The sequence below is a fragment of the Neophocaena asiaeorientalis genome, unplaced genomic scaffold, assembly GCF_003031525.2.
Source record: "Neophocaena asiaeorientalis asiaeorientalis breed wild unplaced genomic scaffold, Neophocaena_asiaeorientalis_V1.1 scaffold151, whole genome shotgun sequence".
In the NCBI taxonomy this organism is placed as follows: Eukaryota; Metazoa; Chordata; class Mammalia; order Artiodactyla; family Phocoenidae; genus Neophocaena; species Neophocaena asiaeorientalis.
Window position 1 is genome coordinate 3,757,826 of NW_020175490.1, and position 26,817 is coordinate 3,784,642.

At 35.6% G+C, this 26,817-nt stretch overlaps 1 protein-coding gene across 1 annotated transcript in view; it reads left to right on the forward strand.

Moving 5' to 3' along the window:
• The first annotated feature begins 2,232 nt into the window (after positions 1 to 2,232).
• CWF19L2 (CWF19 like cell cycle control factor 2) overlaps positions 2,233 to 26,817 on the forward strand; it is a 205,303-nt gene continuing 180,718 nt past the window's right edge. The window contains exons 1-5 of the mRNA XM_024768921.1: positions 2,233 to 2,346; positions 3,887 to 3,997; positions 4,738 to 4,860; positions 24,378 to 24,488; positions 25,237 to 25,356. Of these exons, the coding sequence (XP_024624689.1) occupies positions 2,254 to 2,346; positions 3,887 to 3,997; positions 4,738 to 4,860; positions 24,378 to 24,488; positions 25,237 to 25,356 (558 nt within the window). The 5' untranslated portion in view covers positions 2,233 to 2,253. The remainder of the gene's footprint in view (positions 2,347 to 3,886; positions 3,998 to 4,737; positions 4,861 to 24,377; positions 24,489 to 25,236; positions 25,357 to 26,817) is intronic.

Consider the following 26,817-nt stretch of genomic DNA (forward strand, 5'->3'; position numbering starts at 1 on the left):
GTCCCATGTAGTTTCTTTGTATTTTGTTGCTGGAGGAGACGTTTGTCCAGGTGCAAACACTACAGCAAAGTGTCCCAGGTCCCAGCCTGTCTCAAAGTCACAGTGGGTTAAATATTTCAAGGTTAATTCATAAATTAAAATTCACTTTTCTGTAACAAAAATGCAATGAAATACATCTATTTTGAATATCAAACAAGTAAACACTACATGTTTGAAGTTAAGATTTTCAGATAGGTGAAATAGAAACTCCTGGGAAAGCTTCTTGGAAACACAAATTCAGTTTTATGAAAACTTAAAATGAAGCATATTTACCTGATAAATGGAATATTGCCTGCCATATCAGTAAACAAAGGATGTCACAGTCAGTGATTACAGCCACAGCCTATGGTGAGCTACTGAATCCTGAGGGAACTCAGGAAGGAAAAGAATACCTGCCATCTAGCAGCCATCAGACTATAGCCACTCCCCACGGAGAGCCCTGAGGAAACAGGATATGAAAACACAAGATATGGGCCCCAGACAGCTGAGGTGCATATCAAAGCAACGATTTCAGTGAGCCCAGACTCTTGCATCTCCCCATATATAGAAAAGCATTAAATTACTTAACTTGACATATGTGGTTTTCTTTAATTAATAATCTTTTGATTTTCAGACTACCTGCCCCTTGTTGCAAAACTCCTATATATCCTGGCTCCCTGCTTCGCCTCCTCGGAGCAGTTCTCTCAGGGTTACTTGAGATGCTGCCTCCCAGGCTTGAAGTCCTAAAATTCCCGCCAAATAAAACATAACTCTCAGCTTTTAGGCTGTGAATAATTTTTTAGTCGACATACTTCAATCTGGTTTATGTTAACTATTTTTAATGTTTTTAAAGTATCTAGTTTGTTATTATTCTCCAAACTTCTTCTTTATCTTTGTGATTATATATAAGCTTGGTGTTTTATAGTCTCAAAGCACTTGATTTATACTTTAGAATGTCTTATTCTTCATGGAACTTAAAGTTCTATGTTTGGGAGATGTTGCCAAAAAACCTTGGCTCTCTGTGCACCAATGCTGAACAGAATACAGAGACAGAGATTTTGGAGGATAAGAGAGATGGCTTTATTTCTCTGCCAGGCAGAAGGGAAGACATGGCAGGTTAGCACCTCAAGAACTGTGCCCCCCTGGCATTCTTTTTCTCCTTGCATTTTTTCAAAACAGTCATAGCTGGCATTAGGCAACCTGGTAATTGGGTCCTTTTGTCTCTGGTTTATAGGCCAGCGACCTTCTTTCTGAAGGTCGCTTGTGATTTGTGATTTGTTACAAAGGAGCACAGTAAATGTAAACACCAGGAGGAGGATGTAATTTACACAAAGTTAGGGAGTGATAGGTTAGCTTTGTGAAGTATAAATCTAGTTACAGACACTACGGATTAGTAACAGTTAAAATAAAATAAGGGGTGATTAGCTCTTTCAGGCCAGGTTATGTTTCTTCTCTAGCCTGTTCACTGTTCCCTTTATTTTCCTTATTCTCAGGAGAGGGAAGAAAACCCCTCACTTCTACTTTTATTGTAGCACAGACCCAAACATAAAACAGGAACACACAAATAGGTAATTGCACACTGTAATGAAAAATGCTTGAGTGAATAAGTATGAACAAATAATATGTCAGTCAGAAAAAATGTTACACTTTAAATAAGCTCGTATAAATTATGAAGTGCAATGCAAAATTCACATGACTTTTTCATATACTGTACTTTACAAAAGTCCACCAAAGCAAAACATTGACTCTTCAAAGCAATTTTGCCCTCCTGCTACCTTGCATTGCCTTTCTGGCCAACCTTCCTTCGTTCCATTCCTCCAGCACAGGGAAACCTCTTTGGCGGTAAGGGCTCTTTGGTGGAAATCTTTGAAAGGTGCGGATTTAACCTCCCTGAGCGTCTAACTTACTGCGGAGATTTTAAGAGGAGATAGCTGATAGCTGAAAATGCCGTCAGAACCTTGCAAAACCCGTAACAAATGTACACCTTACACCAGTCCTGCTCAGCGCAATCTCAATATACGAAGGTGTACAATTCCCCGGCTAAATCTTCCTGCTTCCTCTAAAACCACGGGTTAGACAATTCACCCGAATAGTAAGCGACAATCAGACCTGCGCATGCTCTGCTGGTGGACAGCGCCCCTCCTCCTCCTAGTCGGAAGTCCCGGTTTGTTTAGTAAATTACGACAGTCGTAAACTGATATTTTGTGACGGCTTCCCAACTTTACGACAACCACTATGGCGGCTGCCGGTGGTGAGTTTGAAAATGTGAGGGTCGTCGACGAGCGTAAAGAACAGACTCGGATTTCCAGGACCGAGGTGTTGGGACAGGTACCTCTGTTTGGGGGCTTCGTGAACCATTTAGAATTGAGAGAGTGGAGGCTTTCTGGGAGTCAGGCCTCTGGTTCTCCTGCCTCCCCGCAGCCTTGGTATCTCACCTTACCTGGTTGTGTGGGGGTAGATGTCTCCCTTTGGAATGCCCGGAAATTCTTGGGTATCTTCTGCCTCCTAAGATGATCTGGCGGGCTCCAGTTGCTCATACTCTTCAGTAAGACTTGTTTATTTCCTCTGAATTTCCTTATCTTTTAAATCATCCATTCTTGACATTTCTATCACCTGATCACCTGAGCTGCGCACTTTCGAAGAACTCCGCCACTTACAGCGACTCTCTCTGCGTTTTATATAGTCTCAATCCTTGCTCTTGCTATATCTGAAATGAAATTTTCCGTTTCCAGGAACACATGTAAGCCTTGTCAGAGTAGACCGTTTCATTCTCCTTTTAAACTATTTATATCAGTTATTGGCTTATTGTAAATACTTACTGATGCAAACAAGGATTGAGACAAGAGACCCAGAGAATTCAGCACTTCGAAAAAGGTTGAGAAGCATTCTATTTCTCATTAAGATTGAGATGCGGTAGAGGTAACATAAAGAATGCAGGAAGTAAACTGTACTATTGAATTATCTGACAATATGTAAGAAGTGTGGCAATGAAGGGGAAAAGTTGTAGTTGGAGAGCAATGTAAGGTGAAACAAGTGATGGATTTTGTTTTAAGCTGGAACAGTTTAAAACGAGTTTAAATGCAGACGAGAAGGAGCCGGTATAGAGACAGGAAGGAGAAGGTGTAGCGACTACAGCCAGATTTACAGGGGAAGAGAGGGCAATAAGTCTTAGGTGAAAGGTTGGTGTTGTTCCCTGATTTCAGCATATGTAATATATGTGTATAATAAATATCCTTCATCCTTGTCTCTGATATTTCAGGCAGTTTTTGGAGAGAGTAGGGTTTGTGATAAATTGTATAGTAGAGCTACGTACAGAGGTTTGAGATGGACCAACCCCAGCTTTGAAATTTGGGGGCAGAATGAAAAGGCAGGAACAACTTCCTAGAAAGATCTTACTTTATTTGACTGTTGTTGAAAGATGAATAAAAATTAGCAATATAATCATTTGTTTTTAGAAAGGTGATTCTTCCTGAAGCATTTTGGGGGTGTTGGTAGAGGGGTTTGGGCACTGCAGACTGAAGGTATGGAGGTCAGTCCCCAAACAGTTACAAAAGTGCCAGGCAGTATCAGTGGGATAGTGAAGGGAAGAGATTCAAGTCATATTTGAGGTAGGGAGCTTAGAGAGAGGGAAGGTGTACAGTAGGTCCCCGGATTCTGTCTTTGATTGGTGGCTCATTTCACTAGAGATTGGTAATTGGTAATGCAATTGGTAATGTGGAAGGAGAGTTTTTTTGTTTAAATCTTTCTTACACTTTGGTAGAAGCAAATTCCTGGTAAGCCTTATATGAAAGAGGGAGAAGTTTTTGTTTTGCTTTTTTGTGAAAGGCAAGTGGATCAATTGTTAATTTTTCTTTTTTCACTGTTTTAGGCTAAAGCCAATTTTGAAAAGGAAGAAAGGCATAAAGAACTTAAACGACTTTGGGGTAAGGAAACATGGATGCTACCTGATGTGAATAAGCGAGTTGAACAAATCTCACAGGTGAATACTAACAGGCTTACTTGATATAAGCTTATCTGTCTTTTTTTTTCTTTTTGTACTTATTCAAGTTAATATTGGAGGAGTAACTTTATAGACTATTTTTGCAAGTTACAGAATGAATATCACATAGTTGGCATTACTGAATATTTTCTCTCTCTGGCCAAATAATATTTTGGACATAATGACATTGGAAAGATTTTGTTAGTTGAGTTGGCTGGTAGAAAGCTTAGCTTCAAATTTCTAGCCCACTTGTGGCAAGTTTATGGATCTAAAAAGTTATGCGTTTTAAGCTTAATGTCATGCTTTTATTTCTTTTTCGTTTTTTTTTTAGGGGGGTTGTCTCAATCCTTGTTTTCTCTTCCCACAGTTTATGCTATCTTGTTATATTTTATGTGGCTAGTAATCTTCTATAAATTCTTTTGGGCCTATTGAAGGAGATACACACACACGTATGTCTGTGCATATATGTGTTTATTTGATTATATCTGTCTGTCAATGTATCTACAAATAAAACTTCCCTCATATTTTATAAGAAATTTTAGCTATATGATTTATTAGTAGTGGCATATATTATAGAAGTATGGTAAAGTTTCTTAGAAGAAATTATTTAGTCATATTCCTTGTCTCCTTTCATGAAAGATTTAAAGTTTTTTGGAATATAGAGCTTTCTTTTCCTCAAAATACTTCCTTTTGAAGTAAGCTAAACTAAATTCTTACCTCTTCGACATGATTATTTATAGGAACACTCTGTGAAGAAAAAGAAGAAAAAAGACAAGCATTCAAGAAAAGTAAAAAAAGAGAAGAAAAAAAAGAGCAAGAAACAAAAGTGTGAAAAAAACAATGAGTCAACTGACAGTTCATCAGTAAGTATGTACTAAAACTAACCAAAGCAGCTACTTGAGAAAATTGTATTTAGAGGAACAACATATGGGAACCTAAAATATATATGAGAACTTAGATAATATTATTAGTTAGGATATGAAAATGCCTGGGAGACATCTACTTGGAGATGTCCAGGAAATGGTAGAAATATGGATCTTAGCTTATAGATAAAGGTAAGAGGACGGAGATACATTTTGAGAATTTTTGCTCATTGAAGCCATTAGAATGGATGAATTGCCTAGGGTAATTGAAAAGAAAGAAGAATACCGATACTGAGGAGCCAGACAGAAAATAAAGGATATTAAGTAGAAGTAGTTGGAAAATTAGGAGAAGCAGGAAAGAGTAGTACTGTAAAATAAGGGAAAAGAGTGCCAAGATATTTCAGAGTCTGTTACTTCTGTTCGCTTTTCATAGAAATTAACATTTAAGTCTTTAAAATAGGTTGTATTTATATATTTATCTTTGGGACAAAAAGGAAGAGAATGCTGGGTCTGCTTTGTCTCTAGCCAGGTCTGGGGTGAGAGGACTCACAGAGGATAGGAATGCAGGCCAAACCCTCATGCTTATTTTCAGGAAGAGAAAGGTATGTTGTGCTTAGTGAGTGATGAGCTAGAGATGTTTAGGGAGAATTGGATTCATAGGTACGATCTTCAGGGGATTATACTCTCAGTTGAATCATCATGTTTGACAATCTGGCCTTCTTGTAGTTTCAGAAATTAAATTTTTGGCAGTATACCCTGAGATGATAATTGGCTCATGAAAGCCTATCTTATTTGAGAATGCTGTATCTTAATTCATAGTGAGAAATACACCTGGATAGTTTTATTGACTATCCAGCATATTTTGTAATGGTAGGAATATTATATAGAAAAAAATTTTTTTTGGAATATAACTCAGCATAAAGGGAGTTAGAAAATCTTAATGAGAAAAGAAGATAGAGGTACTTTTTCTTGTGGGATTGAGTTGCTGACCCCATTGAGAATCTGATAAAAGTGATCTTTTCTTCAAAAAGAAATTTATATACAAAGTTGTTTATTTCAGGGGAGTTTGTAAAACTCCCAGGAGTTTACACAAGGATCACAGGTTAAGAATCCTCATTCCATGGGGATATATCTGCCAGGGCAACTAAACATTTATGTCAATTGATTAAGGGCACTTGCTTCCCTTTATTAGAGACACACTGTCCTGTTCTTTGTTGTTCTTGTTGCTATTGCTGTTCTTCTCTGCAACATACATAAGTCTTTTTGTTGCAATATATAACATGTACATTTATACATACCTATTAAGTTGTATAACATATACCTTAGAGAGAGTAGTTTGAATGAATGCTCAGTGCCCACATCACATTGAGGTTGACTGAAGAAGAACAGAGAAACTTATACTGACAGTGAAGGGTAGGAAAGACAGTATGATAGCTAGGGGAATCAGGTTGGTTGGGAGGTCTTTTTGAGAAAATGTTTTTAGGAAGAGAGGGATAAATATTGCTGAGGAGAATGCTAAGTTTGGGTGAGCAAGCTTCCAGGGGAAGGGGTAAGCTTAGATAGGAAGTAGGATCACCTTCTCTTCTGAGCTAGAGGGAAGTAGTAAAGATGTATACAAATACAGATAAATAAGGAGGAAGTAGCAGATAAATAAGAAGGGGAGCAGATTATTGATGGTGTTTCTGCTTGATGCTCTCTGTTTCCTTTGTGAAGTAGAAGGTAAAATCATCATCTGAGATGACAACTTGGGAGTAGAAGTAGGATGGAGGGACTGAGGAAATAGTATAGATTTGAAACAACTTTGCTTAGGTAATAAAAGAAGCAAATGAATTGCTGGGAACCATTGAGGATCCATGTGAGGCTGGAAAGCGTATCTTGACTGTCAGGCTTTCTATTTTTTTGTCTTTTAACTTTTAAAATGAGCTTTACTGAGGTATAATTTATATATAATAAAATAATCCTATATTAATTGTACTATTTCATGAATATACCTTTTTAACTGTCAGTTAAGATAGCATTTCCGTTCCCCATAAAGTTCTTCATGGCTCTTTGCAATCAGTTCCTCCTCACCCTCTCTCTTCCTCCACTCTGGGATTGGGCAGGCATAGATCTGCTTTAGCACACTATAGATTAGTTTTCGCTGTTCTAGAATTTCATATGAATATTCATATATGGTTGACTCTTGAACAACACGCGTTTGGACTGCACAGGTCCATTTGTACGTGGATCCTTTTCGAGGAATATGTACTATAGTACTGCACGATCTACAGTTGGTTAGTTGAATCTGCGGATGTGGAACCGTAGATATGGATGGCCAACTGTAAAGTTACACGTGGATTTTCCACTGCACGGAGGATCAGCACCCCTAACCCCCACATTGTTCAAGGGTCAACTGTAATATGATCCTTTTTGTGTCGGGCTTCTTTGGCTTTACATAATGTTTTTGCAACTGACGTAATTGCATGTATCAGTATTTCCTTTCTTTTTATTGCTATATTCCAGTGTATGAATATACCATAATTTGCTTATCTGTCTTATCTGTTCAAAGTCATATGGGTGGTTTTTTAGTTTGCGCTAGTATGAATAAACCTACTGTGAATGTTTGTGTACAAGTCATTTGGTGGACATGTTTTTCTCTTGGAAGAATGCCATAGTTTTCCAAAGTGTTTGGACCATTTTACACTCCTACCAGCAATATATGAGAATTCCAGTTATTCTACATCTTTGCAAGCACTTGGAATTTTCAGCCTTTGTACTTTTTTGACCATCCTACTATGTGTAGTAATATTTCATGTGATATTTCCCTGAACACCAGTGATGTAGAGCATTACTTTAAGTCTTTATTGGCCATTCTGTTTTCTTTTATGAAGTCCAATTTATTAATTATTTTCTTTTATCATTAATTTTTCGTAGTTACTGCTTTTGGTGTCCTAATTTTTGCACATCTCAAGGTTGTGAAGATTTTCTCCTGTGTTTTTTTCAAGAAGTTTTGTAGCTTTGGCTTTTTCGTTTATCAGCGATTCATTTTGAGTTAATTTTTGCTTATGGTATGTAGTAAGTGTCAAATTTCACTTTTTCCACGTGGATTTCCACTTGTTCCAGCATCATTTGTTGAGAAGGCTAACCTTTCTTTGTTGAATTACTTAGGCTCCTTTGTTTTAAATACAATTGAACATATATATTTGTGGGTTAATTTCTAGACTCTGTTCTGTTCCCTTGGCTTGTATGTCTCTCCTTGGCCAGTAAATAAACTGTTGTAATTACTGCAAGTTTAGGGTAAGTCTTGGAATAAGGTAGTGTAAGTTCTATGATTTTGTTCTTTTTGAAAATTGTTTGCTACTCTAAGTTCTTTGCATTTTTAAAATAAATTTTAGAATCAGCCTATCACTTTCAACAAAAGTATGTACTGATATTTTGATTGGAATTGTTTTGCATCAATAGATCAATTTTGGGAGAATTAATATCTTAAAATAGAGAGTCTTCCAACCCATCATGCATGTGGTATATCTCTCCATCTCTTTAAGTCTTCTTTAATTTCTCTCACAGTGTTCTGGAATTTTCAGTGTAGAGGTCTTACTATCATCTTTTGTTATATTTTTTATATTTTATTTTCTTGGGGTGCTGTTGGAAATGGAATTAAAAAAATAAATTTTATTTTTTGTGTATTTGCAGCTAGCATATACGTTTACAGTGGATTTTTGTATATTTACCTTGTATCTTGTCATCTTGCTAAATTCACAAGTACTAGTGTTAGGTTTTTTTGGTTGATTCTTAGTACATGATTATCTTATGTGTGAATAAAGACACTTTTTTTTCTTTCCGATCTCTAGGCGTTTTATCCCATTTGTTAATTTTTTGTTATTTTATTTCACTCTCTAGGCCTTCAATATAGTGTTGAATAGAAGTGGTGAGAGTGGACATCCTTACCTGTTCTTTATCTTAAGTGGAAAGCATTTATCTTTCACCTTTAAGCATGATGTTAGCTGTGGGCTTTTCATGTATGCTCTTTTAGACTGAGTAAATTCTCCTCTATTTTTATTTTTTTCTAAGAGTTGGTGTCTTGAATAGCATTGGATTTTGTCAGATACTTTTTCTGCATCTATTTATATAATCAAATGATTTTTCTCCTTTATCCTGTTAATATGGAGAATTACATTGGTTGATTTTTGAATGTTACAGCAACCTGAATTTCTGGGATACACTCTATTTGGTTATTTTTGTTTATTTAATTATAAAATATTTTATTTATATATACTTACAAGCACATTTTATTTTATATATATTTTTTCTGATATGATTTGCTCACAATTAGTTGAGAATATTTGCATCTGTGTTTATGAGGGGTATTGGGTTTTGTTGTAAGGGTAATGCTGGCCTCACGTATGAATTAGGAAATATTCCCTGTTCTTCCATTTGTAGAAGAGTTTGTGCAGGATTGGTGTGATTTCTTCCTTAAAGGATTGTTAAAACTCACTAGTCAAACTGTTTGGGCCTGGAGTTTTCTTTGTGGGATGCTTAAAGCACACATTTAATTTCTTTAATATATGTATTAAATGTTTTCTCTTTATTCTTGAGTTAGTTTTGGAATTAAGGTTTGCAAGGAATTTGTTTATTTCATCTAAATTTTTGAATTTATTGTCATAATATTGTAATATTCCTTTATTGTCCTTTTAATGTCTGTTGAGTCTGTAGTTATGTCCCCTCTTTCATTCCTGATTTTGGCTATTTCTATTTTCTCATTGTTTCCTTGGTTAGAATAGTTTTAGGTTTATCAATTTTATTAATCTTTTCAAAGAATTGCCTTTTAGTTTCATTAATTTTCTAGTTGTGTATTTTCTATTTTATTGATTTCCACTCTCTTTTTACTGTTTTTTTCCTATTACCTATTTTGTATTTAATTTGCTCTTCTTTTTCTAGCTTCCTGAAGTGGGTGTGTAGGTCTTTGATTCTAAATCTTTCTTATTTTCGAATGAGTATTTAATCTACAATTTTTTCTCCTAACACTGTTTTATCTCCATCTAACTAATTTTGATGTGTTATGTTTTCATTGTCATCTTTTCAAAATATTTTCTAATTGATTTTGTTACTTTTTTTAAACTTACAGACTATATATGAGTTTAAAATTTTCCAGGTATTTGTGGATTTAACCAGTTTTGTTTTTGACTTCAAATTTAATTCTATTGTTGTCACAAAACATACTCTGTATAATTTAGTTTAAAAAAATCATAGAGACTAATTTTATGGCCTAGCCTATGCTCTATCTTGGTGAAAATTCCTTATGTAATTGAAATGAATGTATATTCAGCTGTTGTTAGTGGTAGTGTTCTGTGAATGTCAACATGGGAAAGTTTATTCATAGTGTTAAGTCATCTGTATTCTTACTGATTTTCTGTTTTCCTCTTCTGTCAGTTACTGAGAGAGCAGCAGTAAAATCTGTGTTGTGGATTTGTCTTTTTCTTCTTTCAGTTTTGTCAGTTTTTGCCTCATGTATTTTGAAGTCTTGTTAGATACATACACATTTAGGATTGTTGTATCTCCTTGATGAATTGACGATTATATCATGAAATGTTCCTCTTTATTTCTGGTAATATTCTTTTTTAAGGTCTACTTTTGTCTTATAGTAATAAAGCCTTTTCAGTTTTCTGACTTTTTGTTTTCATGGTGTATTTATTTTTATTCTTTTAGTTTTAATGTATCTGTATTTTATATTGCAAGTATTTCTTGTGGACAGTCTGGGGCTTGCTCTTTTATCTAGCTTATCAGTTTCTTCCTTGTAAATTAGAGGATTTTCTCCACTATATAATATGACAGCCATATTGACTTTAACATTTTTGGTAAAAATTTACTGAAGTTATATCAGGTTGAAAGTTCATTTCTTCAGAGTCTCTAGCCACATTTTTTAAGTGTTTGTAGACACATATGGCTAGGTTAGTGGCTACCATATTGGGCAGTGTAGGTATAGAAGATCCTATTAGATAGTGCTGGTTTAGATTATTAATGTTTAATGTAATTACAGGTATGTTTGAGTTTGTCTGCCATCTTGCTTTCCCTTTTCTATTTGTCCCATTTATTTTTTCTCTTCCTAGCTTCATTTGGGTTAGTTGGTTTTATTTTAGTGTTCTTATTTGTTTATTCATTCATTGATTCATTCTATTTTTTTTAGTTGAATGAAAGATTTTTAAAATTTTGTAGTGCCTTATACTTTTCAAAAGTTTCACAGACATGATTTAATATAATCCCATAATAACCCTTAATTTTAATCCCCTGTGCCTATATTGCCCCTTTCCCCTTCTCTCTCCCCACTGTTAACTACTAGTTTACCCTCTATATCTGTGAGTCTGCTTTCTTTTTGTTTTATTCACTAGTTTGTTTTATTTTTAGATACCACATATAAGTGATATTTTGTAGTATTTGTCTTTCTTTGTCTCACTTACTACTTCACTTAGCATAATGCCCTCCAGGTCTGTCCATGTTGCTGCAAATGGCAAAACTTCATTCTTTTTTATGGCTGAGTAGTATTCTGTTCTATTACATATATATGCCATATCTTTATCCATTCATCTGTTGGTGGACATTTCAGTTGCTTCCATACCTTGGTGATTGTAAATAATGCTGCTCTGAACATTAGGGTTCATGTATCTTTTTGAATTAGTGTTTTTGTTTTTGGGGGTTATATACTTGGGAGTGGAATTGCTAGATCATATGGTAGTTGTATTTTTAGTTTTTTGAGAAACCTCCATACTGTTTTCCACAGTGGCTGCACCAGTTTACATTTCACCAACAGTGTAGCATGGTTCCCTTTTCTTCACATCCTTGTCATTTGTCATTTGCGTTCTTTTTGATGATAGCCATTCTGACAGGTGTGAGGTGATATCTCATTGTGGTTTTGATTTGCATTTCCCTGATAATTAACGATGTTGAGTATCTTTTCGCCCATCAGCCATCTTCATTTCCTCTTTGGAAAAATGTCTGTTCAGTTCTTCTGCCCATTTTTTAAATGGGTTATTTGTTTTTTTGATTATGAGTTGTATGAGTTGTTTATATATGTGGGGTATTAACCCCTTTCAGTCATATCATTTGTAAATATTTTCTCCCATTCAGTAGGTTGTCTTTTCGTTTTGTCAGTTGTTTCCTTTGCTGTGCCAAAGATTTTAAGTTTAATTAGGTCCCATTTATTTACTTTTGATTCTGTTTCCTTTGCTTTAAGAGACGGATCCAAAAATATGTTGCTGTGATATATGTCAAAGAGTGTTCTGCCTGTTTTCTTTTAGGAGTTTTATAGTATAGGTCTTATATTTAGGTCTTTAATACATTTTGAGTTTATATTTGTATATGGTGTTAGAGGATGTTCTAATTTCATTCTTTTACATGTAGCTGTCCAGTTTTCCCAGCACCACTTATTGAAGGGACTTTTCTCCATTGTATATTTTTGCCTCCTTTGTCATAGATTAATTGACCATAGGTGTGTGGGTTTATTTCTGGGCTCTCTATCCTGTTGCATTGATCTATGTGTCTTTTTTTTTTTTTTGGTGCCAGTGCCGTACTGTTTTGATTACTGTAGCTTTGTAGTATAATCTGAAGTCTGGAAGCATGATTCCTCCATCTCTGTTCTTCTTTCTCAAGATAGCTTTAGCTATTCAGTGCCTTTTGTGTTTCCATACAGGTTTTAAAATTATTTGTTCCAGTTCTGTGAAAAACGCCATTGGTAATTTGATAGGGATTGCAGTGAATCTGTAGATTGCCTTGGGTAGTATGGTCATTTTAATAATGTTAATTCTTTCAATCCAAGAACACAGGTATATCTTTCTATTTGTGTCTTCTTCAGTTTCTTTCATCAGTGTCTTATATTTTTCCGAGTACAGGTCTTTTACCTCGCTAGGTAGGCTTATTCCTAGATATTTTATTCTTTTTGATGTGGTGGTAAATGGGATTGTTTCTTACATTCTCTTTCTGATAGTTCACTGTTGGTGTATAGAGATGCAACAGATTTCTGTATATTAGTATTGTATCCTGCAACTTTACTGAATTCATAGATAAGCTCTAGTAGTTTTCTGGTAGTGCTTTTAGGATTTTCTATGTATAGTGTCATGTCACTTCTAGATAATGACAGTTTTACTTCTTCTGTTCCAATTTGGACTCCTTTTATTTCTTTTTCTTGTCCGATTGTGGCTAGGACTTCTAAAACTATGTTGAATAAAAGTGGCAAGAGTGGGTATCCTTGTTTTGTTCCTGATCTTAGAGGAAATTGAGCATGACGTTAGCTGTGGATTTGTCATATATGACCTTTATTATGCCCACTTTCTGGAGAGTTTTTATCATAAATGTTGAACTTTAACGTAAGGTTTTTCTGCATCTATTCAGATGGTCATATGGTTTTAATTCTTCAATTTGTTAATGTGGTGTATCACATTGATTGATTTGTAAGTATTGAAAAATCCTTGCATCCCTGGGGTAAATCCTACTTGACAAAGGTGAATGATCCTTTTAATGTATTGTTGGATTGAATTTGCTTATGTCCTGTTGAGGAGTTTTGCATCTATCTTCAGCAGTGATATTGGCTGGTAATTTTTTTTTCTCAATATGTTTGTCTGGTTTTGGTATTAGGGTGATTCTGGCCTCAGAGAATGAGTTTGGAAATGTTCCTTCCTCTGCAATTTTTTTGGAATAGTTTGAGAAGGATAGCTGTTAACTCTTCTCTAAATGTTTGGTAGAATTCACTTGTGAAGCCATCTGGTCCTGGACTTTTGTCTGTTTGGAGTTTGTTTTTTTTTTTTAATTACTGATTCAGTTTCATTACTGATAATTGATGTATTCATACTTTTCTATTTCTTTTTGGTTCAGTTTTGGGAGATTGTACCTTTCCAAGAATTTGTCTGTTTCTTCTAGGTTTTTCCTTTTATTGGCATATAGTTGTTCTTAGTAGTCTCTTTTGACCTTTTGTATTTCTGTGGTGTTGTAACTTATACTTTTTCATTTCTGATTGGACCATTTCTCTTTTTCTCTGATGAATCTGGCTAAAGGTTTATTGGTTTTGTTTATCTTTTCAGAGAGCAAGCTTTTAGTTTCATTGATCTTTTCTGTTGTTTTTTAGTCTCTGTTTCATTTATTTCTGCTCTGATCTTTATGGTTTCTTTCCTTCTACTAACTTTGAGTCTTGTTTCTTCTTTTGCTTGTTTCTTCAGGGGTAAGTTAGGTTCTTTAGTTGAGTTTTTTCTTGCTTCCTGACAAGCTTGTATCACTGTAAAGTTCCCTCTTAGAACTGCTTTTTCTCGTCCCATATGTTTTGGATCGTCATGTTTTCAGTGTTATTTGTCTCTAGATATTATTTCCTCTTTGATTTCTTCAGTGATCCATTGGGTTTTTAGTAGCAAATTCTTTAGCCTCCACATGTTTGTGTTTTTTTGCAGTTTTTTTCTTGTACTTGGTTTCTAGTCTCACAGCATTGGCAAAGATTCTTGATATGGTTGCAGTTTTCTTAATTTTACTGGGGCTTATCTTGTGACATTTCTCTAAGTTACTGTTTGTCTGAAAATTTGTTTTGTTTAGTCTTCATTTTTAAAGTTTTTTTCCTAGACAGATAATTTTAAGTTTATAGTTCTGTTCCTGTACTTTAAGATGTCATTTCATTGTCTTTTGCCTACGTTGTTCCTAATGAGAGACATTTTCAGTCACGTTTATCCCTTTCTCTCTGTATATATTTCTTTCTGCTCTGAATGCTTTTAAAATTTTTTCTTTATCATTTTTTTAGCAAATCAATTATGATACGTTTGATATTGTTTTCTTTGTCTTTATCCTGCCTTGGGTTCATTGTGCTTTTTTGATTTATGAGTTCATAGTTTCCATCAAATTTGAAACTTTCTGGCTGTTATTTTCGTGAAATGTTTTTTTGTGTCCCCTCTTATTCTGCTAGTCTCCTTAATTCTGTCCCATAAGTCACTGAACCTTTATTTATTTTCGTTCTAGCCTTTTCTGTTCTTCAGTTTGGATAGATTTTACTGTTGCATTTTAGGTTCAAGTTCACTAGGCTTTTCTTTTGTAGCATCTAGTTGGCTGTTATCCCCAGTCATTAAAGTTTTCATTTCAGTTATTGTATTTTTCATCATTAGACATTTCATTTGGGTCTTTTTTATATCTTTATTTTGACTCCTATTTGTTCATGCTTCCTTTCCTTGGGCATATTTATAATAGCGGTGTCAAAATCCTAGTTTGCTATGTCATTATCTCTTTATTTCTTGTTCTGTTTTGATTAACTGATTTCTTTTCTTGTCTTTGGGTCACATTTTCTTGCTTTGAATGTCTAGTACTTTCTAATTAGTTGCTGAACCTTGTGAAAGTTATATTGTGACTACTGGATTTGTTGTCTTCCTTTAAAGGGTCTTGAGTTTTCTTTTGGTGGGGAGTAGGTTACTTGTGTATTAGCCTAATACTTTTCAAAGGCTGGTGTTTAAGTTATGTTTGTGTGCATCTAGAGTAGCCATTACTTCTAAGACATGCTAAGGCGTGCCCTTTGTGGTTTCTCTGCTGATTGCCCTCGGTATTCAAGGAGATTTCTCTATTCTGGTTGGTGGGAACTAGAATGTGTTCTAGCCCTTTGTGAGCTCTGGGGATTTCTCTGCTCATAGCACTCTAATAATTGTTCCTTCCATGGTAATTATTCTTTGTCTGTCCTTGTGGACTTGCATCCTAAGGATGTTCAGTTTGGTATTCAGTTAAAGACTACAGGGGTCTCTTATATAGTTTTCTGGAGTTCTTTCTCTGTGTAGCTCCCTTTTCATGGATGCTCTATCTCAGCCATCACAAAGTAAAAATTCTGTTTTCTTATCTCAGTGAGATTGTCATATTGGGCTTGAGTTACCCTGCCTTGTACCATGGTCTAGAAAGTGCCACTAGGCAAAAAGCAGTAGAGTGTAATTGTAGCACTCACCTCATTTTTTTGACTTTTCTCAGGGATCATAGTCCTGCACAACTGAGATTCAATGTCTAAAAACAGTTGTTTCTTATATTTTTAATTTTATTTCCATTTCTGTATATTTTTCTAGTCTGATGTAGCATTTATTTTTTCACGGCCAGTGCAGAAGTCTTCATGTATCTTTGAGAAATATATGTATTTATGTAGGTACTTTATATTTTAAATATAAAATGTATGCATTTTATGTGTATTATGCAAATATAAGTAAGTGTATTTTATATACATATGTAATATTTCATATATATATATATATAAAATATGTACATTTACATATGTTTTTATTGGTGACACTTTTCTGTCTTGGTCCTGTATTTAGGTTTTGACTGTTAGATGGGATTAGGAGTGTGGTTAATTATGATGGCTACACATGAGAAGAAGAGTCCTGGGAGCTGTCTTAGGTCAAGAGGCACGTTGATGGTTTATGAGTTCTTCAAGGTAGGGTGGAGGATTGAAACAGCAGTAGAACTTAGGTCATAGCATGGGGAGAGGGGAACATAAGTCATGCTGAAGTGGTGAGGTGAGTGAATAATAGTGAAAATTAGCAACAAAATTAATAGGGAATGGAGGCAGAAGAGTTGTACAGAATGGTCCAATTGTCGTTGTGTAAATGAAAAATGAGTACTAGCTGTATCACATATGCTTCTTTCATTCAGTACCTAGTATTTAATGCAGGCTGCTGCTTAAAGTTTCTGACTTGGGCTTTTGCAAGGGTGGATTGAGTTAATTTTAATGCACATTTATTGAATGCCAGCTCTTTGCCAGACATTTTTATATACATGGGGAATACAAATATATAGAGTTCAAACTTTTGGGGAACTCATTTTATAATTAAACAGACACATACTTCCAGTATGTAATATCATGATGCCAAGGCATGTCAAGGTATTAAGGGAAGGAGGATTTCATATGTGGGTTTTGAGGAAGTGATGCTTCGAGTTCAGACTTAAAGGATGAGTAAGAATCACCCTGGCATATAGAGGTGTGTGTGCACAAGGAATTGTGAGAGCAAGGCGTGGAAGTAGGAGATAACATGATATAAAAGTGTCTGTGTGTGCATGTGTGTGTTTATGTATGTACATAGGTAAATACAACTATAAGTAACTTAACAATATTAGATTATAAAACAAGAGGAGAGTGAATGGAGATGAAATTGTAAGAGTTGATAGGACTTTGTAAACCAAGAAGTTTGAATTCTTCAGTAGGGAGTATATCATCAAATTAGGTTCATTTGTGTTATTAGAGAACCCCAGAATAGCCATTGGTTAATATAAAATATATAGAATCTAAAAATAGTTAACTTTTCTTTTTTCTTTTTGAGTTTTCTTTTTATTTTTTTATACAGCAGATTCTTATTAGTTATCTATTTTATACATATTAGTGTGTATATGTCAATCCCAATCTCCGAATTTATCCCCCGCACCCCCCAGCCCCATTTGGTGTCCATACGTTTGTTCTCTACATCTGTGTCTTTATTTCTGCCTTGGAAACCTGTTCATCTGTACCATTTCTCTAGGTTCTAAATATATGCATAAATATAGGATATTTGTTTTTCTCTTTCTGACTTACTTCACTCTGTATGACAGTCTCTAGTTCCATCCAAGTCTCTACAGCTGACCCAGTTTCGTTCCTTTTTGTGGCTGAGTAATATTCCATTCCATTGTAGATACGTACCACATCTTCTCTATCTGTTCGTCTGTTGATGGGCATTAGGTTGCTTGCATGACCTGGCTATTGTAAATAGTGCTGCAGTGAACGTTCGGGTGCATGTGTCTTTTTGAATTTTGGTTTTCTCTGGGTATATGCCCAGTAGTGGGATTGCTGGGTCATATGGTAATTCTATTTTTAGTTTTTTAAGGAACCTCCATACTGTTCTTCATAGTGGCTGTATCATTTTACCTTCCCATCAACAGTGCAAGAGCATTCCCTTTTCTCCACACCCTCTCCAGCATTGGTTGTTTGTAGATTTTCTGATGATGCCTGTTCTAACTGGTGTGAGATGATACCTCATAGTTTTAATTTGCATTTCTCTAATAATTAGTGATGTTGAGCAGATTTTCATGTGCCTCTTGGCCATCTGTATGTCTTTGGAAAAATGTCTATTTAGGTCTTCTGCCCATTTTTTGATTGGCTTGTTTTTTTTAATATTGAGCTGCATGAGCTGTTTTCATATTTTGGAGATTAATCCTTTGTCAATTGCTTCATTTGCAAATATTTTCTCCCATTCTGACTGTTGCCTTTTCCTCTGGTTTATGGTTTCCTTAGCTGTGCAAAAGATTTTAAGTTTAATTATGTCCCATTTGTTTATTTTTGTTTTTATTTTCATTATTCTAGGAGGTGGGTTAGAAAAGATCTTGCTGTGATTTATGTCAAAGAGTGTTCTTATGTTTTCCTCTAAGAGTTTTACAGTATCCAGTCTTACATTTAGGTCTTTAATCCATTTTGAGTTTATTTTTGTGTATGGTGTTAGGGAGTGTTCTAATTTCATTCTTTTACATGTAGCTGTCCAGTTTTCCCAGCACCACTTATTGAAGAGACTGTCTTTTCTCCATTGTATATCCTTGCCTCCTTTGTCATAGGTTAGTTGACCATAGGTACATGGGTTCATCTGTGGGCTTTCTATCCTGTTCCATTGATGTAAATTTCTGTTCTTGTGCCAGTACCATATTGTCTTGATTACTGTAGCATTGTAGTGTAGTGTGAAGTCAGGAAGTCTGATTCCTCCAGCTCCATTTTTTTACCTCAAGATTGCTTTTGCTATTTGGGGTCTTTTGTGTCTTTATACAAATTTTAAGATTTTTTTGTTCTAGTTCTGTAAAAAATGCCATTGGTAATTTGATAGGGATTACATGGAATCTGTAGATTGCTTTGGGTAGTGTAGTCATTTTCACAGTATTGATTCTTCCAATCCAAGAACATGGTATATCTCTCTGTCATCTTTGATTTCTTTCATCATTGTCTTATAGTTTCATGAGTACAGGTCTTTGACCTCCTTAGGTAGGTTTATTCCTAGGTATTTTATTCTTTTTGTTGCAGTGGTCAATGGGATTGTTTCCTCAGTTTCTCTTTCTGATCTTTCATTGTTAGTGTATAGGAATGCAAGAGATTTCTGTGCATTAATTTTGTATCCTGCAACTTTACCAAATTCATCAATGAGTTCTAATTGTTTACTGGTGGCATCTTTAGGATTTTATATGTATGGTATCATGTCATCTGTAAACGGTGACAGTTTTACTTCTTCTTTCCCAATTTGTATTCCTTTTATTTCTTTTTCTTCTCTAAATGCCGTGGCCAGGACTTCCTAAACTATGTTGAATAAGTGTGGCGAGAGTGGACATCCTTGTCTGGGTCCTGATCTAGAGGAAATGCTTTCAGTTTTTCACTGTTGAGAATGATGTTTGCTGTGGGTTTGTCATATATGGCCTTTATTATGTTGAGGTAGTTTTCCTCTATGCCCACTTTTTGGAGAGTTTTTATCATAAATGGGTGTTGAGTTTTGTCAGAAGCCTTTTCTGCATCTGTTGAGATGATCATAGGGTTTTTATTCTTCAATTTGTTAGTATGGTGTATCACATTGATTGATTTGCATATATTGAAGAATCCTTGCATCCCTGGGATAAATCCCACTTAATGATGGTGTATGATCCTTTTAATGTGTTGTTGGATTCTATTTGCTAGCATTTTTTTAAGGGTTTTTGCATTTGCATCAGTGATATCGGTCTGTAATTTTCTTTTTTTATAGTATCTTTAGTTTTGGTATCAGGATGATGGTGGTCTCGTAGAATGAGTTTGGGAGTGTTCCTTTTTCTGCAAGTTTTTGGAAGACTTTGAGAAGGATGGGTGTTAGCTCTTCTCTAAATGTTTGATAGAATTCACCTGTGAAGCCCTCTGGTCCTGGACTTTTGTTTGCTGGGAGATTTTTAATCACAGTTTCAGTTTCATTACTTGTGACTGGTCTGTTTATATTTTCTGTTTCTTCCTGGTTCAATTTTGGAAGCTTATACCTTTCTAAGAATTCGTCCATTTCTTCTAGGTTGTCCATTTTATTGGCATAGAGTTGCTTTAGTAGTGTCTTAGGATGCTTTATATTTCTGCGGTGTCTGTTGTAACTTCTCCTTTTTCGTTTCTAATTTTATTGATTAGAGTTCTCTCCCTCTTTTTCTTGATGAATCTGGCTAAACGTTTATCGATTTTGTTTATCTTCTCAAAGAACCAGCTTTTAGTTTTATTGATCTTTGCTATTGTTTTCTTGTTTCTGTTTCATTTATTTCCACTCTGATCTTTATGATTTGTTCTACTAACTTTGGATTTTGTTTGTTCTTCTTTCTCTAGTTCCTTTAGATGTAAGGTTAGATTTTTTATTTGAGACTTTTCTTGTTTCTTGAGTTAGGCTTGTATAGCTATAAACTTCCCTCTTAGAACTGCTTTTGCTGCATCCCATAGGTTTAGGATCATCATGTTTTCATTGTGTTTGTGTCTAGGTATTTTTTGATTTCCTCTTTGATTTCTTCAGTGATCTCTTTGTTATTTAGTAATGTATTGCTTAGCCTCCATGTGTTTGTGTTTTTTACGTTTTTTTCCCTGTAATCTATTTCTAATCTCAGCATTGTGGTTGGAAAAGATGCTTGATATGATTTCTATTTTCTTAAATTTACTGAGGCTTGATTTGTGACCTGAGATGTGATCTATCCTGGAGAATGTTCCATGTGTACTTGAGAAGAAAGTGTAATCTTTTTTTCGGATGGAATGTACTATAAATATCAATTAAATTAAACTGGTCTATTTTGTTGTTTAAAGCTTTTATTTCCTTATTAATATTCTGTCTGAGTGATCTGTCCATTGGTGTAAGTGAGATGTTAAAATCCCCCACTATTATTGTGTTACTGTCAATTTCCTCTTTTATAGCTGTTAGCATTTGCGTTATGTATTGAGGTACTCCTATGGTGGGTGCATATATATTTATAATTGTTATATCTTCTTCTTGGATTGATCCCTTGATCATTTTGTAGTGTCCTTTCCTGTCTCTTGTAACATTCTTTATTTTAAAGTCTAGTTTATCTGATTGGAGTATTGCTACTCCAGTTTTCTTTTGATTTTCATTTGCATGGAATATCTTTTTCCATCCCCTCACTTTCAGTCTGTATGTGTCCCTAGTTCTGAAATGGGTTTCTTGTAGACAGCATAAATATGGGTCTTGTTTTTGTATCCATTCAGTGAATCTGTGTCTTTTGGTTGGAGCATTTAATCCATTCACGTTTAAGGTAATTATCGAAATGTGTGTTCCTATTACCATTTGCTTAATTGTTTTTTGTTTGTTTTTGTAGGTCCTCTTCTTCTATTTTGTTTCCCCCTTAGAGAAATTCCTTTAGCATTTCTTGTAGAGCTAGTTTGGTGTTGCTGAATTTTCTTAGCTTTTGCTTGTCTGTAAAGCTTTTGATTTCTCTGTCTAATATGAATGAGATTGTTCCTGGGGAATATTGCTTGTAGGTTCTTCCCTTTCATCACTTTAAATTTATCGTGCCACTCCCCTCTGTCTTGTAGAGTTTCTGTTGAGAAATCAGCTGTTAACCTTATGGGAGTTCCCTTGTATGTGGATTGTCATTTTTCTCTTCTTGCTTTTAATAAGTTTTCTTTGTATTTAATTTTTGTCAGTTTGACTACTATGTGTCTTGGCAAGTTTCTCCTTGGGTTTCTCCTGCCTAGGACTCTCTGCGCTTCCTGGACTTGGGTGGCTATTTTCTTTCCCGTGTTAGGGAAGTTTTGTACTATAATCTCTTCAGATATTTTCTCGGGTCCTTTCTCTCTCTCGTTTCCTTCTGGGACCCCTATAATGCGAATGTGGGTTTGTTTAATATTGTCCCAGAGGTCTTTTAAGCTGTCTTCATTTCTTTTAATTCTTTTTTCTTTATTCTGTTCTGTGGCAGTGAGTTCCACCATTCTGTCTTCCCAGTCACTTATTTGTTTTTCTGCCTTAGTTATTCTGCTGTTGATTCCTTCTAGTGTAGTTTTCATTTTAGTCATTGTATTGTTCGTCTCTGTTTGTTTGTTTTTTCATTCTTCTAGGTGTTTGTTCTTTAATTCTTCTAGGTCTTTGTTAAACATTTTTTGCATCTTCTCCATTCTTTTTCCTGCGTCCTGGATCATCTTCACTATTGTTATTCTGAATTCTTTTTCTGGAAGGTTGCCTATCTCCACTTCTTTAGTTGTTCTTCTGGGGTTTTATCTTGTTCCTTCATTTGGTACATAATCATCTTGTCCATCTTTCTGTGAATGTGGTTTTTGTTCCACAGGATGCAGGATTGTGGTTCTTCTTCTGTGGTCTGCCCTCTGGTGAGTGAGTCTATCTACGAAGCTTGTGCATTTCCTAATGGGAGGGACTGGTGGTGGGTAGATCTGGGTGTTGCTCTGGTAGGCAAAGCTCAGTAAAACTTTAATCCTCTTTTCTGCTAATGGGTGAGTTCCTTCCCTGTTGGTTGTTTGGCCTGAGGCGACCCAACACTGGAGTGTGAAGGCTCTTTGGTGGGGCTAATGGTGGAATCTGGGAGGGCTTACACCAAGGAGTACTTCCCGGAACTTCTGCTGCCAGTGTCCTTGTTCCTGCAGTGAGCCACAGCTGCCCTCCGCCTCTGCAGGAGACCCTCCAACACTAGCAGGTAGGTCTAGTTCAGTCTAGACCCATGCTCCTTCCCCATGGGTCATGGTGCACACAGTACTTTGTGTGTGCCCTCTAAGAGTGGAGTCTCTATTTCCCCCAGTCCTGTTGAAGTCCTGAAATCAAATCCCACTAGCCTTCAAAGTCTGATTCTCTGGGAATTCCTCCTGTTGCCATACCCCCGGGTTGGGAAGCCTGACATGGGGCTCAGGACCTTCACTCCAGTCGGTGGACTTCTGTGGTATAATTGTTCTCCAGTTTTGAGTCACCCACCTAGCGGTTATGGGGTTTGATTTTATTGTGATCGTGCCCCTCCTACCATCTCATTGCACCTTCTTCTTTATCTTTGGATGTGGGGTATCTTTTTTGGTGAGTTCCAGTGTTCTCCTGTCAATGATTGTTAAGCTGTTAGTTGTGATTCCAGTGCTCTCGCAAGAGGGAGTGAGCGCATATCCTTCTACTCTGCCATCTTGAACCAATCTCTAACTTCTTTCATATAGAAGAAATCAAGTAGGCAATTTAGTGTGGTCTTCTGGGACCAAGTCTTCTAGTTTTGTTCCTCCATTGTCTTTAAAATGTACCTCTTAGTGTAGATAACAGGAACGAGGATGCCCTCTTTTTTGTAACTTCCAGAAAGTCCTAAATAGTACTTTCATTTCCACCTTACTGGAGGCTTGATTAAGGTTTCACTGTCTAGCAAGGGAGGCACATTACATCTCCAAATAAAATTGGGTTCTACTGGTAGGAAAGGATAGGTGTAATAGTCGTCTTTATGACAGAGAGTCAAAGAAGAGGAGTACTGTGGTCAGATACGCCTTTTATGATACTCTAAAGGTATTTAGGATGGGGGTTGGAGAATGAAAGGGAGCAGGAAAGACTGGGATTTTGGAGACTAATTTGGTTTTTCCAGTTGTCTAAGTGAGAGATAAGCAGATCTGATCTAGGGCTGCTGCTTTAAGAATGGGGAGGAAGGAGTATATATTAGTTGGGACTCTTGGTTGTAGGTAGCAGAGACCAAACTTAAATTGGTTTAACCCCCCCCACCCAAAAAAAAGGGAGGGATTTATTATTAGAACACAAACGTCTCATAGGACATATAGGAATGCACCTGGGTTTTAGGAATAGCTCAAACTAGAGTCATGAATGCTTTTATGAATCTTCTCACCATCTTCCTTTCTTCCCCTCTAAGTTCTATTTTTGCTTTTCTTGATATAGATAAATTTTTCCTGAATTCTGTGCCTCATGACAGAAATGGTCTCTGCCAATGCCTTTCGAGTTCTCATTTGTTATAGAGTAAACCATTTAGCCTTGGTTTCACATTCCTGGAGAGTGACTATGATTGAAATTAATTGGTTCAGGTCCCTACCTCTGAAACAGTCAGTTGTGGCCAGGGATGGAGGTGAACTCCCATGATAATCATTTGGTGTTCACTGTAGTTGAGAAATCTTTTGGAAATGACAGTCATAGGTTTAGATGGGAGGAGTAAGATGATCCTGAGATTTCTGACTCGGGTAAGTGGGTGGTTGGTGATGCCAGGTAGCTTAATTCAGATATATAGAAGAAGGATCAAGTATTGTGGAAGTAGATGCTGGGTTCACTTTTTGTTCTTACTGCGTTCAGCATGGCATTTAAATATTGTAGGCAGTTGTTTAAATCATGGAAACTTTGGGTGGATAAATTAGAAAGATATCAGTATAGTTGTGGTAGTTTAAGTCATGAGAGTGGATTTAATGTCCCAAGGGGAATGTCTAGAGATTAAAAAGTATAATTGGCAAAGACTGGAAACACAGACAAAGTTGATATTTAAGGGTTGAGAAAAGGAGGAAGAGTGGAACCACACAGTTTTTATGCAGAAGTATGTAAATTTGAGAATTCTACTTATATGTTAAATATTCTTAGAGCTCTGAAGATGAGTGGGTTGAGGCTGTTCCCTCCCACACTTCTGGCAAGGAAAAGGCCTGGAAGGTGAAAGATGAAAAGTCAGAAAAAGAAGACAACGAAGTTATTCAGGTAAGCCGCCTGATTTTAAACAAAGAAAGTGTCAACTTACAAGAGTAGATGAATGTTAAAATGAAAGATGATTGTAATTTAGTCAGAAGAAAAACTAGACTTTGTAAACAGTATACTTTTATGAGTAATTTTAGCAATAATGCTGTTTGCTGATCCTTTTCACTCCCCTTCTTCTCCTGTGGGAAAGTGAGCATTTGTCCCTATTCTAGTCCCTCAGAGGGTTTCCTACCTCTGGTTGTTGATAAGGAAGTGGCACTTTTCCCCTTATGTACTTGAAGTCTTGTATTGTTACATCTATCTGACTTTTCTACAGCGAGTAGAGTTCAGTCACAGTTTTTCTTTCCCTTCACTTCATGCCATAATTTTCTTAGCAACGCTTATAGTTGAATAGTTCACAAATTTGGGGTTATAGTTCATACGCCTGAGGAAGAATGCTATATTTACAACAATGAAGAAAGAAAGGTGAAAAGAACTATGTTTGAGTGCCTGTTGTATATCCGGCATTGGGCTAGATGCCTTAAGTCAGTTTTCTTGTTAACTCCTTAAAACATTCCTGAAAGGTAGGTATTTTAACCCGTTTTTACAGGGGAGAGAAGAAAGCTTAGAGAGACTAAAAAACTTGCTTTAAGTTATACAGCCATGTGGGATTTAATCCAGGTTTCAGTGCCTCCAGAATCTCTAATTTATTGTTAAGTGTTTAGTGTTGTTCTAATCAATTTAGATTGAAGTGACTTCTTTTTCTTAACAGAGGGATGAATGGATGACTGTTGATTTTATGTCTGTTAAAACTGTGTCATCATTATCACTCAAAGCTGAAAAGAAAACTATAGGGAAAATAGAGCAAGAGAAAACCCAAGCACTTGAACAGGTAAGAGAACATTTAAAATGCTTTACCTTTCTGATTTGCCTTTAACTGATACACATTTATGTAAATGCAGTTTTCCTTGTAAGATATTATTTTTTGTGGTATTTAATAAATCAGTGGGAACAACTATGAAATGTGATATGTTCTTTTAAATTTTTTTTGTAGGAAATGAGTTTAAATATATATTATATTTATAAATCTAGGGCATATATGGTTGAGTACAGAATTTGGTTTACAGCTGAAAATCTTCAAGGTGAGAATTTAAAGCATTCTTGAGTTGGTAGTGCCTTGAAATGATTGGCAGAAATAACTACCAGTCCTTTCTAAAGGATGACACTGTCAATTTAGGTCTCCCAGGTCTCCCAGAAGCAAGTTCTATGGCATTTAAGGTCATAATCTAAAATCATACTATACATGAAAATGTAACGATCGTCCATGAATGAGAGTCATCCGAAACAATAAACAACCGAATCAGACTCATAAAACCTTTATCTTTTGGAATATTTAATAGCTTTATATAGTAATAGTAGGTATAGAAAATATGAATAAGGGTTAAAAGTTTAATAAGAAGGTGGATTTGAGAAAGAGCCAATATTAGAAATGAAAAATATTAGTGTTGAAATTAGAAACTTGTAAAATGGTGAAGCAACAAACTGAATACAGCTGAAGACAGAATTAGTGAACAAGAAGATAGTCTTTAAGAATTTAGTCTATCAAATTCAAGAATTTGAATGCAACATAGAGGCACAAATAAATGAAAAATATGAAAGAGTGATTATGAAGTCCTGTGATCAATGTTTTGTGTTTTTGTTTCTTCCCCAGTTTGATTTTAATTCTGAAAATGTTGGTGTGGTAAACTGTATTGACTTTATAATTAAGTAGCTGCCCATTTGGAACTTTGGGGCCAGAGGTTTTTGGAATATCTTTACTAAGTTCTGTTTTATCTCTGAGTTAGACCTGAGGAAGTTAGGGGGAAAGTACCAAAGGGGTGTAACCAGTGGGTAGTAGAGCAAGAAAGAGGAGCTGCATGAAGTCAGGAAGTTGATTTTACCCATTGTGATTACATGCTTTCTTCTGAAATCATGGTCTGCTGTTTGTGGGCATGAATGGTCTGGTATGTTCAGGTATCCCTGGCTTATGATCTTCGGTTTTGCACATATGCGTCTGTTCTCTATATCAAACAACGGAATGTAGTAAACTCTTGAGTATCTTTAATACATTGAAATAGTGATTAGTTTTTCTTAGAAATACTGTTACAGAAAACTACCTTTCCTTTCCTAAGAAGCTATAGTATTTTGTCATGCTTATCTTAACAACTTTCTAGCATTGAATTACAGCTTTTCTAATTAATATAATCTTTTCTTAGAAATTCTTATATAAACTTCTCTGATTCAAGTAAGTCAGTGTCTGTTGACTTGCTCATTTGCTTATGTAATTTTTGTCTTTTTTTTTTTTTTTTTTTTC